The sequence below is a fragment of the Mus pahari genome, chromosome 11, assembly GCF_900095145.1.
Source record: "Mus pahari chromosome 11, PAHARI_EIJ_v1.1, whole genome shotgun sequence".
Classification (NCBI taxonomy): domain Eukaryota; kingdom Metazoa; phylum Chordata; class Mammalia; order Rodentia; family Muridae; genus Mus; species Mus pahari.
In genome coordinates, this window is record NC_034600.1 from 53920878 (window position 1) to 53934346 (window position 13469).

General features: G+C 45.6%; 1 protein-coding gene across 6 annotated transcripts in view; it reads left to right on the forward strand.

The window, feature by feature from the left end:
- Lifr (LIF receptor subunit alpha) overlaps positions 1 to 13469 on the forward strand; it is a 104153-nt gene that overhangs the window by 72696 nt on the left and 17988 nt on the right. For all 6 annotated transcript variants that reach the window (XM_029543882.1, XM_021208506.2, XM_029543884.1 and 3 more), the window contains exons 4-7: positions 1509 to 1639; positions 6173 to 6336; positions 8749 to 8923; positions 10879 to 11133. In XM_029543882.1, the coding sequence (XP_029399742.1) occupies positions 1509 to 1639; positions 6173 to 6336; positions 8749 to 8923; positions 10879 to 11133 (725 nt within the window). The remainder of the gene's footprint in view (positions 1 to 1508; positions 1640 to 6172; positions 6337 to 8748; positions 8924 to 10878; positions 11134 to 13469) is intronic.

Here is a 13469-nt window from a genome sequence, read left to right on the forward strand (position 1 = left end):
CAAGCAGATCAGAAAGCAGGAGCTGATGCAGAGGCCATGGAGGGATGTTCTTTTCTGGCTTGCTTCCCCTGGCTTTTGCTTCCCCTGGCTTGCTGAGTCCCACACGGCAAGCAGGTGAAGGAGGGAGAGCTAGACTCCCTTCTTCCAATGTCCTTATATGGTCTCCAGCAGAAGGTGTAGCCCAGATTAAAGGTGTGTGCTACCACGCCTTTAATCCCAGATGACCTTGAAGTCAGAGATCTCCCTGTCTTAATCTTCTGGAATCCATAGCCACTGTGTCTCAAGATCTCCACACCAAGATCCAGGTCAGAAACTCCTATCTCTCAGCCTCCAGATTAGGGTCACTGGTGAGCCTTCCAATTCTGGATTGTAGTTCATTCCAGATATAGTCAAGTTGACATCCAGGAACTGCCTGCGTTGGCTTTTAGAACTTTCTCCATCAAGTGGGTAACTGACTTGGCTTCAGATTTTTCTGGCCACATAATGTCACATGGCCATTCCTTGTTTTCAGGGGGACAGAGGACAGTTTTACCTTGAGTCCAAGGGAAGAGATCCTGGAACTTTGGGTAAATGGTTTGAATGCTGACTGTGACACGCACCGGAGAAACTTAGGTCCTGCTCACCAGGGGCTCACAACAGATAGCAGCAGTTCTGTGGGTGACTTGATGGCTGAAGTAAAGGGGACTTACAAAGGAAAAGAAACCATGGAATATGTCAGAAGGCACATGCGTAACTTTGTAGAAAGAGAGCGAGACTTTGTACCCAGGATAAACTGATGAAAATGGTGTGATTTGGAGAATTCTAATGGTCTCTGTTTAATAAGGTTAAAGAAGCGAGCCTAGAGGATCAAGTCCAAAGTCCTAAGCGAATGAAGAGAGAGGGGTTGTGCTCAGGGGGTGCAGGAGGCCTGGAAAGTTCTTACTGGTAAAAACAAGAGTGTGAATATGTCCCATAGAGATACAAAGGGCCATGAAACCCGGGAGAGAAAGCAATGGGTATCCTTGAGACTCAGGGGACCAGTGGGATGGGGTCTTGTTCAAGTTCACTGTGAGCCCGTGAGACTCAGGGGATCAGTGGGATGGGGTCTTGTTCAAGTTCACTGTGAGCCCGGTGGGTAAGAAGAGAGGGTGTGTGCACAGTGACCACTGATGCCGTGGCCTCTGCTGGGTCCTGCTTCCACTACAAGGCACTAGGCTGTGATCCCTTCATGCCCTGTGTTGACGGGAATGGTGTGTGTGGAGCAGAGCTCTGGGAAGGTTCAGGTGGGATTTGAACAGCGCGCAAACCTCGAGGCTCCTTAGAGCCACTCCTGCTTGCTTCTGGCAGGCGGGTCACTCTTCCTCACATTGCCATTAACTCCTCTTTGTTTTGTCGTAGCATATAGTACATGCAACCCAACATCGCATAAAAGCATAGGGCACTTTCTAGTGCGTCTAACGTTAATCAGGCTTTTATAAGCGGGGCACTATTTTTATCTGCTATTTAAAGTTCCCTGTCTTTCATTACAGGTTCCATTCTTGTCACCGATTAGAGACAACAAATGTTCAAATTCCAGCTCTTTCACCTGGTGATCACGAAGTCACAATAAATTATCTAAATGGCTTTCAGAGTAAATTCATATTGAATGAAAAAGATGTCTGTAAGTACTTAAAAGAAAATTCCGGTCTATTTGTTATCATTTGCTTTTCACTCATCATCATAGGCATTTGCTTTTCACTCTTGTCATGTAGCCTCAGGCTGGCCTTGAACTTGTGATTTTTCAGCCTCAGGCCCCAGGATTGGGCTCAGAGATGTGTGTCAGTCACTACACCAGTTGGAAATTAATCTTAAATGAACAAAATCTCTGTTGATACTGTGGTGCTGGGTCGTCCTTGCTGAGGAAAGGAGCCAGTGTATCCTCCAGTCAGAGTAGAGGAAATGGAGGTCCTTCCCTCTCTCTGTCCTATCCCGGCTGCCGTAGCCTTGATGCCTGCGCATGTCCCAGCATGCCTCTGGTATACTTTGTTCTAGGAGTGTAGACACTGACCACCCCAGAGGTGACCCTGTCCCACCGTCCACTCACACTTGCGCCTCGTCCTTCATGGCAAGTCCCCTCAGTTGAGGTCACAGTCCGTCCATTGTGTAGTTTGGTGCTTACCATGCGTCTGCGTTACAGGAAGTGTGTTCTGTGAGGGAAGGAGGGAAGGGGCAGGGACCTTGTGTTCTGTACTATGCACAGGCAGTTGCCAAGGCTTTCTGCACGGGCACCTAGGACCCCGGCCGCCAGTACAGAGGAAGGGCAGAGGCGGCTCAGGCAGACAGGCAGAGAACTTGAATTTCACAGGTTTCTCTCAGGGCAGCAAAGAGGTCTGTGAGCTTTTCACCACTGACGGGTTGGTGGCATAACAACAGGGTGAGCCGGGTAAGGTAACTGATTTTTTTTAGATGGGGGAAGAAGATACAGCCAACTCTGATTCGTCTACTTTTGTGGAGGGTGTGCGCTGGAATAGTTAGATCTGCGTCGGTCACAGTCTTTCCCGATTGCCGGCTGAGGGAGGTAAGGCGCTCTCCGTGCCTCCCGGACAATTGGAGCTCAGTCACCAGAGCTCACACATAGGTGGAAGGAGGGAACAGATCCCACACGTTGCCCTCTGCCCTGCCTACATGTGGGCATGGGGGGGGGTGCTGTGCTGGCTGGGCCGTTTTGTCTGTAAATTCCTTTCTGTCTGGAAAGTTCTGAGTTTCTAAAGGGTAGGTTTAAATCAGCCCCTTGATGCCTGTTTTAGTCCAAAAGACAGCAGTTCACGGGCCCTCTGGGCAGCTTGCTTTGAAGAGAAGGGAAAGAAAAGTGGAGTTTTGTCTCCTCCCCCTTTTTTTATTTTTAATTTTTTTGGGAGGGGGAGGTTGCCTTGTAAATCCTTTCGTTTGTAATCATGGCCTTCATTGTCAGTAGAAATAGGGACAGTGACCCATCTGCTAAAGAATAAATTAATGTGGATTTCTTAGAGAAGAGAACATCTATCTTCCTTCCTTCCTTCCTCCCTCCCTCCTTTCTTCCCTCCCTCCCCCCTCTCCCTTTCTTCCTTTCTTTGTTCTTTTTTATATCTATCTATCTATCTATCTATCTATCTATATATCTATCTATCTATCTATCTATCTATACTACATGTTTCATTTAAAAATACATACAATGATGGAAATCACACAATATATTTTGATCACATCTTTTCTGTCCCCTAAATCCTCCCAGATCCCCACTTCCCTACTTAGTCAAATTCATGTGAACTATCAATCAAACAATCTGGAAAAAATAAAGAAAAAGAAAATCAAGACAAAAAAACCAAACAAACCAGAACAAAAGCACACACAAAACCTTGGAGTCTTTTTTGTTTTGGATGGCTGCTTGAATGCTTGGGGCCTGCCCTGGAGTTTGGTTGATTTGCCTGGTGACACTCCACTGGAGGACACCCATTTCCCTTTTCTTATCAAGCATCAATTGCAAATAACTTCGTGCCTTGGAGTTTAGGGTGGGACTTTGTGTCCACTTCCCCTTCTCAGGGCTGGGATTTTGTCTGGTTTGAACCTGTGCAGGTCCTGTTCGTGCTGCCACAGCCTCTGCGTTCACCTCAGTCAGTTTGTGTCTGGAGGACCGTGTTCCTTCCTGCCCTTCAAGTCAGGCCACCACCCTGGGTTCTTACCATCTTCCCACCTCTTCTTTTACTTAAATCCTCATGGGGAGGGGTTTGATGCAGACAGCGCATTTACAACTGAGTGCGCTAAACTGTCTCACTCTCTGAACATTGTCCAGTTGTGGGTCTCTGTGATTACTGTCTATACCACAAGAATAAATTTCTCCGATCAGCATCAAGCAGGGCTCTGATCTATGGGTATAGCAGTGTATCGTTAGGAGTCGTCTTATGAGCCTTGCTATGAGCCTTTAGTAGAATAGTAGTGGTTGGCTTTCCCTAGGGCCCATGACCTACTAGTCTCGGGCTCCTGGCTACTCTAGGATATCACATATGGGTTCCATCTCATTGGGTAGGCCTTAAAAATCCAATCAGAATATACTCGGTTATATTCATGCCACTGTTGCACCAGTCTATTGTGCAGGTAGGTTATTGGTAAATCACAGGACTTGTATTTGGAAATGTACGATTACTTTTCCCCCCCAGTAGTGGGCAAACGTATCCTGCAGTACCATAAATGCTAGTCAGTAGGGACGAAGGTTCTAGTTGAGTACAGCTCAAATTTTCCATGTTCAATGGTATAAGGAAGTTGTGTCTTCAGCAAATAGGGCTTTACCATTAAGTCATGGAGAATAACCAGTAGAATTGGCAATCATCTGTGATATTTGTGGGTGGTGGTGGCGGTGATGTGGGACTCCTTTGGCCAATGACTCAAATAAGATACAACCCATTTTCTGGCATTTGGAGGTGTTACTTGTTGGCACGCTATGTCCTGTTGGGACATTGTCTTGCTCATTATATGGTGACTCCATTCATTTAAATTCCATTCATATGTGTATCTATTTTAGAGTAGGTCTCTATATGGCTTATCAAAAGCCCCCCAGTGTTAGCTGTAGGAGGGAAGCATCCCTAATGGGTTAGCATTGCTGCAGGATGCCTATGGCATCATGTTTAAGTCACTGTGTTTTGATGTCATGAATCACAGCCTTGGATGCTGCTAGCTCTGTCCTGGTTGTGCTGGCGCCTGGACCAACCTTCTCCTGGCACCACGTCCACTTTGTGCTTCTCGCTTATCCGTGCTTTCGCATGCAGTTTCCAGATCAGGGTTTTCTGCGAAGCACGCATGCTCTGTGCTCTCTGTGAAGTACGCATGTTCCGTGACATGTAACTGACTTGGTTCTGTAGCTCTCACTTTAAATCCACACATTCCAGGTCATGTGCAGCTCTAACTATCAAATCCAGTATAAAATGCTGTGTTCAGCAAATAATTAGTAAAACCAAACTTTACAAGTTTATTTTTAGGTCCCAGGACTGACAGGTGGTGATGGCTTATTCCGCCAGTGCTTGACAGTCTGCTAACCTACCCCTGAACATTTACTTACTCTTGCAGTTTCTCACTTACCATGACTTTATTTAGTGGCCCCAGAACTTCATAAGAAGTAAATAGAAGAAAGAAAAGAAAGGGCACACCTTTGGATTTCCTCTAACTTATCCTCGAATACCTATTGTTGGAGGAAGAATCCTGCAGGAACGTCTGTGTCTGTGCCACTGGCATTGACAAGGTCACACATGCACCTTGTTTCCCATGAGACTTTGATCCTGTGCTGTGGGCAGGGAGATTAGCAAACTTGAGCATCTTCTGTCCTGCTACTTTACGTCAGGTTCCAGCTTTTCCTTCCACACATGCCTGAATTCTCAAGCAAGGTTTATCCCTTATGTTCTATAATTCAGTGTCAGAGCCACTGCTGTAAGGCCAGACAAGCCCTTCCTTCTCTGAGTTGTCTGAACCATGGAGTTTTAACACAGCAATAGCAAAGTAACCGAAAGGACCACACTCTCTGTTCTCTCCTCTCTTCTCCCTGAACTCTGTCTTATTTGGACTTTTAGACACTTGCTGCTTCTCAACGCCATGGTCTTGCATACAGTGCTGAAGCTGCGTGCCAGCTGCTGAGCCAGCCTTTGTAGGCCTTCAGAGTTAGTACCAGACTCATTCGAACAGTCTCTGTTGTTTAATGACACCCACAGCTTGGGGCAGCTCTTTGAATTCTGTAAGTGGGGGGTGTCCTGCGCTGCTGCTGGAAGACACATGAGTGGCTGTGAGAGCACCTAAGCTCTTTCCCCAGCTGTCAGTGTTCTTAGGCTCAGGCCGCCACCACCCAAGCAAGCTCTTTGGCTGCGTCCTTTCAGGTCCCCAGCTAGGTAACCCTGGTATTGTGGGAACCCTACTGCTGCCTGCAGTAGGAAATGTGTCAAGTATTTGAAACAGCCAGCTGACAGTTTTCTCAGGTTTGTCCCTTTAATTACCTGGAGCTGCCTGTACAAATAAAAACCTCCAACTCTTCCTTTTTTTTTTTTCCCCAGTGACATGGTTTTTTTCAACGGTTTATTATCATGCCACATTATTACATTATTTATTTATGGAGTGTAGAAGTTACTGATCAGTTGAAGAACACTGTGAAAAATAAATTATTTAACTAAATGTCTTCGCCTTTCTTTCCTGTTTTAAGCTTTAATTCCAGAGACTCCCGAGATCTTGGATCTGTCTGCTGACTTCTTTACCTCCTCGTTACTATTGAAGTGGAACGACAGAGGGTCTGCTCTGCCTTACCCCTCCAATGCCACCTGGGAGATTAAGGTCCGACAGAACCCGAGGACGGAACCGGTAGCGCTCGTAAGTTTGAGCAAGAATACATTTCCCTGTGATACAACAAAACCTCACCGCTCTTAAAGCTTTCAAGGCGGTATCCGTGAGTTTGGGGCTTATTGAAGAAATGGATTGTGTATCCTTAGGGGTTCTTTAAGAGCTCAGTGATGTGACTTAAAAAAAAATCACTTACAGCCTGAAGGGGTGGCCACACAAGCCTGGCTGCCTGAGTTTGATCCTGGAACTCTGGTGGGAGGAGAGAGTGGAGTTCTGAAAGTTCTCCTCTGATCTCTTTGTGCACTGTGGCATGTGCTCCCCCCACCCCCCAAGACTGACACAAAAATTAGCAATAAAATTTAAAAAAAATCACTCACATAATGATAATACAAAGTTTAAGAAATTAAGGGGAGAGCTATCCCCTGATTCTCCCACTTGGATACAGTAAATACCCAGGCTTTCATTTAAGCACCCTCTTACATAAACTAAATAAAAGTTTATTTTCGGTTTATTGTATTCAATCTGTTATTTTTCTTTGTCCATTACTGTATATAAAATGAATATTTTTTTTTTTGTTTTTTGTTTTTTTGAGACAGGGTTTCTCTGTGTAGCCCTGGCTGTCCTGGAACTCACTCTGTAAACCAGGCTGGCCTCGAACTCAGAAATTCCCCTGCCTCTGCCTCCGAAGTGCTGGGATTAAAGGCGTGCACCAACACGCCCGGCTCTAAAATGAATGTTTGAAACAGGTTTTAATAATAATAATAATAATACAATAATTGAAAAACCAGTAAGCTTTAGTTTAGAAGTCTGAAATGGCATTGTTCCATACGGTACTTCTCTCCCTCTCCCCACTCAGTAAGTAGCCCCTTGGGTTTCTGTAACTTCCACTTGCTTTCCACTTGCTCTAAGATGTGAGGAGCAGGTATGGGAAGTTGGACAGGGGCCATGTGGACATGGGGACAAGAGGGTTGCTAGGCAGTGGTGTTTCATGTAAGGTACAGACTGCACAGCCATGGGAAATGTTCCACACAGCTGAAGGTGGACTCAGGGAGCCCCTGAGCTGCCCTAAAGTGTGTGCGTGTGAGTGCACGCGCGCGCGCGCACACACACACACACACACACACACACACACACACACACCCCTTCCCACTTGTCTCTCCTTGGAAACAAGCATGCGTTTGTGTATGGAGACAGGGGCTCACTGTAGCATGCAGCACTCCGGCCTTGGCCTTCCCAGGGCTAGAATTGCAACTACATTTAACTCCTTCAGGTCATTCCTTCTGTCCCCATCTCCGTTCCCCAGGCAGCTGGCCCACACTGCTGTTCCTTTAGAGTTCCCGGGCAGTGTTCTATTAACTACCCAGTGGAAGATGGGAGCCCTTTCCTCTTTCCTAACCCACCATGTCCTGGGCTCCCTGACTCCCTGCTGCTCCCTGCCTCTCTCCATTCCTATCCCAGTTTCCTAACTTCTTCAAATGTAGTCGAACTAGCACAGAGTAATATTCCAAAGATTAGCTTCAACCTCATCTTTTTACGGAGCTTCTTATGCCTTATTAAGTTCTATTCATTTAATTAATCCAATACTAATTTCTCTCTGGGCCAAATGAATCCATTATATTAGTTTTTTTTTTTTTTTTTTCTGTTTACCTTTGTGTGTAAATCTCTCTGTGGCCCTCCTCCATAGACATAGATGGCAGAGGAGTAAATTGCTGAGAGATTCTAACTTTAACTCTCAGAAGCTTAACAAGCCTGCTACCACCCAGAAGGTGGGGACAAGTAGAAGCTTCCTCTCTTACTTTTGGAAGTGTGAGAGGCCAGCGTTGGGAGCAGGGCACGGCATGCCTTGGGCAGGGTTGCTAATTTAACTAGATGCAGCTTACACGTTGGAAAGTTTTATCGGGGTTTTGAAGGAGACCCTCTGTTCCTTAATTGTGTGGACACCGCGTCATCTATACTGCTGAACCCTGAGTGGCTCGTCATAGCCTAATCTGTCACCCTCAAAGCTTGTTTGATTTCTTTGATCCCCCCCACCCCGTTTCCCATCTGCCCTTGCTCTGTTGTCCTTCTGTCTGCCCCCTCTCTTTGGCTTTACTTCTTTAAGATATAAATCCCCTGAATTTTTCCTCCATGAGAGTATGGAAATCATTTCTACAGCAGTGTATCCTCTTAGTTGTTTTATTGACTGCTTTGATGAGAATCAACCCCTGTAAGGGAACGGAAGGTAATCCCATAGGACCAAACGTTGACAAGGGCACACAGTCGGGTAATGATTGTGTCGGTCTCACTTTCTGGTTGAAACAGACCGTTGTACAGTGGTGCAGACCATTTACCATTATAGCATTACTCAGTGGCTGATCAAACATATTTCGTGAGGCCTTTCTGTCCCTTTGTCCTGGAGAACATTAGGGTTATTTGGAAGCATAATTTTGTGTTTGTTTTTAGGTGTCACTCAATGCAATGTTGAGTGGTAAAGACACAGTTCACCACTGGAACTGGACCTCAGACCTGCCCTTGCAGTGTGCCACTCACTCGGTGAGCATCAGATGGCACGTTGACTACCCTCACTTCTCCGGTTATAAAGAGTGGAGTGACTGGAGCCCACTGAAGAACATCTCCTGTAAGCTTACTGCTACAGACCCTTGGTTCACATGGGCTAGATTGTTAAGAGTAAGGGTTGGAATACGCCTGTAGTGCTTTTGAGTCCAGCGAACTATCTTCCAAAGTGGCCACCTCAGAACTGTGGATTAAAGAAATCTGAGACCCGTTCTAGCAGGCTGGGCTGAAAACCATGTGTCTATTAAGTACAACTCCTCTAACAGATGTAAAGTCCTGGCAGAGTGAGTAGGAGCCCCGGGTCATCAGAGTCAGTAAAATGAAGTCCAGAAACCACCCAATGTTTATTACAGGTGGACAGTCTGTGGAGCAACATCAGATAAGGAAGGGCCGGAAGCAGCTGGATAAATAAGGAGACTCTGGGGCAGTTGAGCAAGACACTGTAAATATAACCCAGGACAGCTGAGTTTAGAAGGAAGGAAGAAGGGGAGCAGCAGAATCGGATTTGGGGACCAGGTGCTTGTGTCTCCCAACAGTGTCTGTTCCTCTGGTTGGCTGAGGGGTAGCAGTGAGAGACTGTCCACAGAGATACACACTATGGGAACCAGTTGGGTGGGAAAGGACAGTTTCATTTTTAATACTCTGAGCTGGAGGTGGCAGTGAAGCTGGAAAGGCCATTCTGGCATCCAGAGACATGGGTGTAGCTGGGGATGTCCCTTTGGGACTCACAAAGGTGTGTGTGATTGGAAGTGCTGAAATTCTGAAGGCCAATGCGTCTTCCGGGAAAGGGAGTTGGGACGCATGGCAGCTTCCCCATGGACAGCTTCTCCTGTCTACAGCAATACTGAAGGAAGGTCTAGCCTGAGGACTACGAGTGGCCCAGAAAGTTGAGTGTGGTGGGACCCAAGAAAGGAGGGTGTTTGGATGATGAATCAGAAGGGGGCCTTGGATCGAACATGGGACCCGTGAGTCCTTTCAGTTGAATGGTGAACTTAGAGACCAGATGTCAGGGAAGAGTGAGGGATAAAGGGGGCCAGAGTTCACCGTGTAAACACCAGCTGTTAGGAGTGGAGCTGGGGTGTGTGACCTTGACCTGCAAGGGTACTGATTAAAGCAGCAGCTGTGAGTTGGGTGTGGAGGGCTTCCCCTCTTGTTTGCTGAAGAACACAGGAGAGTTTCAAAAGAATCAGCGTGAAACTTTTGAAATTATGGAGGGATTCTGTGTGCATCTTCTGCATGTGTATCTAAACCCTTAAAAATTAACCTGTGACCTTCAACAATGGCCTGGGATCAGGCTCTGTCCCTGCCTCAGTAAATAAGGCTACAGTTTCACTTCATATTTGTGTCTTGCTCCTTTGAAACCCGAGTGTTGTGCTTTGTATTGGGGGCTGCGTTAATTCACAACATCTACAGGATGTTTTGTAGATGTTGAACTGTTCTAAGCTCTCGAATGTGGTGCCTTATGCCTGTAATCCCAGCATGGAGCAGGGACAGGAGGATTACTGCGAGCTTTAGGCCAGCCTTGGTTCCATGGTGAAATCCAAGCTATTCTGGATTACAGTATAATGCCTTGTTTCAAGATAATAAAATCGAGGTGCTCTGTTGGGAAAGTACCCTCCATCAGGCAATTCTGTGGCCCCAAGATTGAATCCCCAGCACCTCCCTCAATGCTGGGTATCATAACATTGACAACCCTAAGTCTCTGAGGGTGGGTAGATATCAGAGCTTCTACTTCTGTCCCGTCTATCTAAATTAGTAGATCCAGGTTCAATGAGAGCCCCTATCTCAAAACATAGAGTGGAGAGACATTGAGAAAGACACCCTGCGTCAGCCTCTAGTCTCCATACACATACGAGAGCATGTTCACACATCACACACACATATAAAAATAAATACAAGTAGAAGTAAGTAAGTAAATGAAAATAAAAATCATCCCAGGAGACAGAAAGGATGTTCTAAGGAGACAGGTGTGTGTAAAAGGTGCCCGAAGTGTTTGTGACTCCTCTTGTTGCTTTCTAGGGATTCGTAATACGGAGACTAATGTTTTCCCTCAAGACAAAGTGGTGCTCGCAGGCTCAAACATGACCATTTGTTGTATGAGTCCCACGAAAGTGCTTTCAGGGCAGATTGGCAATACGTTTCGTCCTCTCATCCATCTGTACGGGGAAACTGTGGCGATCCATATCCTGAACATACCCGTTTCGGAAAACAGTGGCACAAACATCATTTTCATCACAGATGACGATGTGTACGGAACGGTGGTCTTTGCAGGCTGTAAGTATATCAGGTCAAATAGTTCCTCTCAGCTGGGATCCGGCCCTTTCCAACCTCAATGTCTTTTCCGTGAGCTGATTCTATTTCTCCCTTATTTCTTGTTTAATACAAACACTCTACACAGTCTCTAGAACACTTGCACAGGAGTCCGGAACTTACTTCTTTCATACCTAATTCTATACCAGTTCTAAGATTCAGAATAAGGTTGAGACATCTAGCAACTGGCGTTTAGTTTAAATTCTTCACCTCAGAATTGATTCGAAGCCCTTACCATGCGTAGTATTTCTTAATTGAACATTGTTTAGGAATAATTTCATACACATTTGTTTTCCGTTTTACTAAAGTAAGCCCTTAAGTAGCCAGGCTTAAATATTGCATACTATATCGTGTATCCAGTTTTTCAGTAGTGTATTTGAGGACAGTGAAAGATAAGAGGTGAGGACGCTCACTCTTCATGCGTTCTGCCTGTAATGTGGGCACCCTCACTCAGGGAGGTGACTGCTTGCTCCTGGATCCTAAAATAAGTCTAGAACTTGTGGTACTGGGTTGTTCTTCCCATGGAGCTTGTGCAGAATGTCCATAGATGATTCTGTGTTTAGGACCTTTAGGTTTGACATTGAACTTTCTACTTCCTCCTTGTGGGGGCTACCTGCAACCATGATGCCCTTGTGTCCTGAACTGAGAATTTCTAGGATCTGAGGTTGGTCTTTGGGATGCATGAGTAAAGCTGTGTGGGGCAGTTGGAGTGGATGATGTGATGTGTCTTCTGTTTTAAGGATTTTATCCCTTTATGACACTTAGTGAATGCCGGGATGTCACCAGGACCTGAGAGAGTCTAAATGGGAGCCTAAAATGAGAGGCAGTGGGAACAAAGTAAAGTCACTTCAGAGGTGACAAATGTAAAAGGAAGGCTGGAAAGGGGGGAGGGGGGGGTGTCAGGGATTCAGAACACTTGTAGCTCTCCAGAGGACTCAGATCCCTCCCCAGCACCCACAAGGTGGCTCACAACCATCTGTAACTCAGGTTCCTGGGGATCTGGCACCTACTGGCACCAGGCACACATGTAGCATATATTCAAAGCACTGGTACATATAAAAACAAGAACTAATAAAGCTTTAATACATCTCACACACACGCACATGCACACACACATATGAAAAAACAAAAATGTTTAAAAAATGAGAATATGGTGCTGTGAAGTAACTCAGTGGGGAGACCACCAGCCTTGGGGTCATTTCCCAGGACTGCCCAAATGGGGTTAGGTAGTGGCAGGCACACAGGCTTGTGATACAACCCTAGCCACTCCACAGTACAAGCAGGAGGCTCAGGACTTCAAGCTTACCCTCCTCCTTAGCCGCTCCCAGGCCCACCTAGTCTATATATTAGGCACTGTCTCCCAACAAAAGAAAAGGTAAAAGATGAGAAGACACACTACAGATATATGGTTGCCATCTCTGTGATTTCAGACAACATTTTAATATTTTATCATGCATGGCACTGGAGTGGAACTCTTAAAGTCATACCTTTGTGTGTGAGACATCAGAAGCTTGGAATACGGCTCGGTGTTCATTGGCTCAATAGCCTTTCCCACCAGACAGACCGAGTCAGAAACTTCCAGGACAGGTTTTAGTATAAAGGCCAGATCAAGATTGCTATTTTGTTTTTGTTGTTCTGTTTTGCTCCCTTAAAGGTATACTGTTAATCTTCCATTTATTTTTTTAAAAAAGACCTTTAAAAGTGTTTCCCCCTCTGAACACATTCAGACTCAAATGTAGATCAGTGGAAGACTCTCATTCTTATGACGATGAGTCTTGCAGACCCACTTAGTAGACTATTGTAGCAGTACAGGATCTTGAGTGTCTTTGGTTGAATTCAGTCCTAGCAGCTTGGTGTTGTCTGATGTCAGTTTGGTTCTGGTGTTGTCTGATGTCAGTTTGGTTCTGGTGTTGTCTGATGTCAGTTTGGTTCTGGTGTTGTCTGATATCAGTTTGGTTCTGTCTTGGGGTTTTGGAGACATGGTCTCACTCTGTAGTTCCGGTTGGCCTGGAATTCCTAGGTAGTCCAGGCTGGCCTCACACTCACAGAAATCAGTCTTCCTCTGCTAGACGGTGTAGGATTAAACCTATGTGTCGCCATGGCACTGCTTAATAGCTTTTTTTTTTTTAAATTACATGTTATGTTCACTGCTGTATCAAAAACATGATGTGAATCAATATTTACCCAATTTCAACTGAATTCTTTTCTGAGTTAATTTCTTTGCAAAGGGAATCGGTACATTTCGAACATTCTCGTTTCTTTTTCTCTTGTCACACTCCTGTTTCTTTTCAATTCATTCT